This window comes from Dendroctonus ponderosae, unplaced genomic scaffold (assembly GCF_020466585.1).
Source record: "Dendroctonus ponderosae isolate FM_Combo_2020 unplaced genomic scaffold, Dpon_F_20191213v2 Dpon_F_20191213_9, whole genome shotgun sequence".
NCBI classification, from domain to species: Eukaryota; Metazoa; Arthropoda; class Insecta; order Coleoptera; family Curculionidae; genus Dendroctonus; species Dendroctonus ponderosae.
Window position 1 is genome coordinate 5,385,614 of NW_026019116.1, and position 2,358 is coordinate 5,387,971.

General features: G+C 47.3%; 2 protein-coding genes across 6 annotated transcripts in view; one reads left to right on the forward strand and one right to left on the reverse strand.

Moving 5' to 3' along the window:
- Positions 1 to 2,358, forward strand: part of LOC109541786 (cytochrome c oxidase subunit 12, mitochondrial) — a 14,308-nt gene that overhangs the window by 5,219 nt on the left and 6,731 nt on the right. For 3 of the 5 annotated variants that reach the window (XM_048669634.1, XM_048669635.1, XM_019910747.2), the window contains 3 exons: positions 382 to 490; positions 548 to 873; positions 928 to 1,003. In XM_048669634.1, the coding sequence (XP_048525591.1) occupies positions 382 to 490; positions 548 to 873; positions 928 to 990 (498 nt within the window). In that variant the 3' untranslated portion in view covers positions 991 to 1,003. Of the gene's footprint in view, positions 1 to 381; positions 491 to 547; positions 874 to 927; positions 1,004 to 2,358 lie in introns of those variants that run through there. The other 2 variants (XM_048669636.1, XM_048669637.1) reach the window with 2 other exon arrangements.
- LOC109541789 (microfibril-associated glycoprotein 4) overlaps positions 1,011 to 2,358 on the reverse strand; it is a gene marked incomplete in the record, with an annotated part of 3,604 nt that continues 2,256 nt past the window's right edge. Inside the window, 2 exon segments of the mRNA XM_019910750.2 lie at positions 1,011 to 1,209; positions 1,262 to 1,495. Of these exon segments, the coding sequence (XP_019766309.1) occupies positions 1,043 to 1,209; positions 1,262 to 1,495 (401 nt within the window).

The following is a 2,358-nucleotide window of genomic DNA, read 5'->3' on the forward strand; positions in this document are numbered from 1 at the left end:
CAAAATTTCATGTTTTCCGTCCCGTTTTTGCTCATTTCTCGGAGGCAAAATGAGCAAGAACGCTCATTTGTACATCATTCTAGACAGAAATAAATAGCCTTTTTAGAAAGTGAGCCATGGATGGAAAAATGTTGGCAGTTTCCTCAAAAAATGCTTGAATTCAAGAAGTTTTAGATTTGCGTGGTTTTCTTTGAGTTGCAAACTCCATTTGAACATGACGCTGCTTTTTTCGAAGTTTCTCAAGAACCATTCTAGTCACAGAATTCGTTTTGGCATCGTTGGATAGAGAATTAAATGGGGGGTGACCCCCATGACCCACCCTTGGATCCGCCCTTGGTCCAATGCCCTTTTGCCCCCCGATCAAATCGAACCCAACTGCAGATTAGAGACCGTCAGCTCGAAGCAGAAGTCGATGAAGCCCTGCGGATAATCACCGGCATCAGGCGGCTGAAGAAGGTTTTCAACATAGTCTACAAGCACCTGCCTGAAGGTAGGAAAGCGGCGCTTCTGCCCCGTTTTGCCTGAAAAAGCCCAATCGTTCTTTCAGCGTTCCTGCTGCCGGCCAATGGGGACGGTGCAAGAAAATTCCAGCCACTAATCAAAGACCTGTCCAGTCTTCATAGCCTGACTATTTTGAAAAGCGCCGCAATGAAACCTCCAACTAAGGGCCTGGTTGAGGACCGAATAGGGCGCAATGTTCTATACCTGGTCGTGCCCGAGGAGCTGCGCCTGGCGCTTGAAGTGGACCGAAACCGTACAGAGCAGAAGAAGGAGAAGCTGCTGAAGGAGCTGGGGAAGCTGCAGCAGAAGGTCTCCACTAGTGGGTATAGGGAAAAAGCCCCCATGGAAGCGAAGCAAAGCGACGCCAGAAAGGTCGGTTGGCTTAAAAACCTTGCGTGGATTTTGTTGAAAACCTGTTGATTTTAGATTGCGCAACTAGGGGAGAAGATATCAAGAATCAACTACATCCAAAGCTTGGCAGGCCAGTAGGAGGAGGCAAAAGGTAAGTGTGAATTTTCAAGCTTTTTATTGCAAGCGTTATTCACTGTCTGGGACGGATGAACATTCTGGACACCAACAATCCAGTCTTCGGCCCGCCGATTGTTTCCCAATACATCGGCTGGTACATGAACTGCTCGGGCTGTTCCCCTGGCAGGTAGCGCCCATTTAAGTTGCTTCTGTCGCACGATTTGTACCACCACGCGCCCCCTGCAACATGCCAAGTGTGCTTCAACTGGGCGCAGAAAATGGCCAGTCGTACCGTGCGTCTGGGCGCAACTTCCTTCCGTCCAGGAATCCTGGTCTTTGTCCCTGGTGCTGAACTTCATCCCTGCGTGGTAGCTGAGCGAGTCCCCGGCGTCCCCTTTGAAACTCCCCAGCACTTTCATTGCGTAGCCTTCCAGTTCAGAGCCCAGACTGAAGTGGGAGTATCGGGCGTGGGTTTTTGCATTGTTCACGTCCACTAGTTCGATAAGTAGTTCATGGATTTCGCTCCCTAAAATTGAGCATTTGTCAACCACAGAAGCAATAGGGAGAGTATGCATCGTGTGGGCGCAATTGTGTTTTCCATGCGTAATTCATCCAGGTTTGAAGTTTCGCACCTGTTCAGGAGAGTTCGAGAAGCATCTAGGTTACCTGGAGGAATTTATATAAGCGGGGAGGAGAATCACAGGGGGGAAGTGAGGTGACAGCAACGACCGGGTGCAGAAGAGATTTAACTCTGAAGAACTGAAGACCTGAAAACAACCGTTGAAGGCAAACTAAAGAACATCGAGGAAGTGACTGATGATTTGCAAAACACTGAAATCGTGGACATTCCTGCAGTAGTGGAAGAGGCAGAAGATGAAAATCCAGTAGTTCAAGAGCCGAAAGTTGATCGAGAAGATGGTATTGTCGAGATCACGAATGAACAAATTGCTCAGGAGCATTTAGAGGAAATTCAGGTGGAGCCCGAAGTGGCTAGTTCTGATCAGAAAATGTCCTTAGATGGGGAAATAACTGATTCAGTTGTCTCTGAAGGAGATAAAACTGATAACTCGTGTGAAAACTTACCAGGTGTTATACTATCAAAAGTAACTGTTTCAACGGAGGAAAACTCTCAAGTGGCGAAAGAAGTCGACTCTGTGGAAGAGACATTAATAGCGGCGAAAGTGAAGGAAGTGGCAAAGACGGAAAGTATAGCAATTTTGGGATCACAGGACGAACATGCTGAAGAACTCCCATCAGACAAGGTAATTACGGACGAAGCGACTATTGTGAGGACTGAAGAATTGTCGGTTGTTGATAAAACTGTGAGTGATAAAATCGAAGACATCACTAGGCCAGTGGAAGATGAGTATGTAACTATGCAGAAAAATG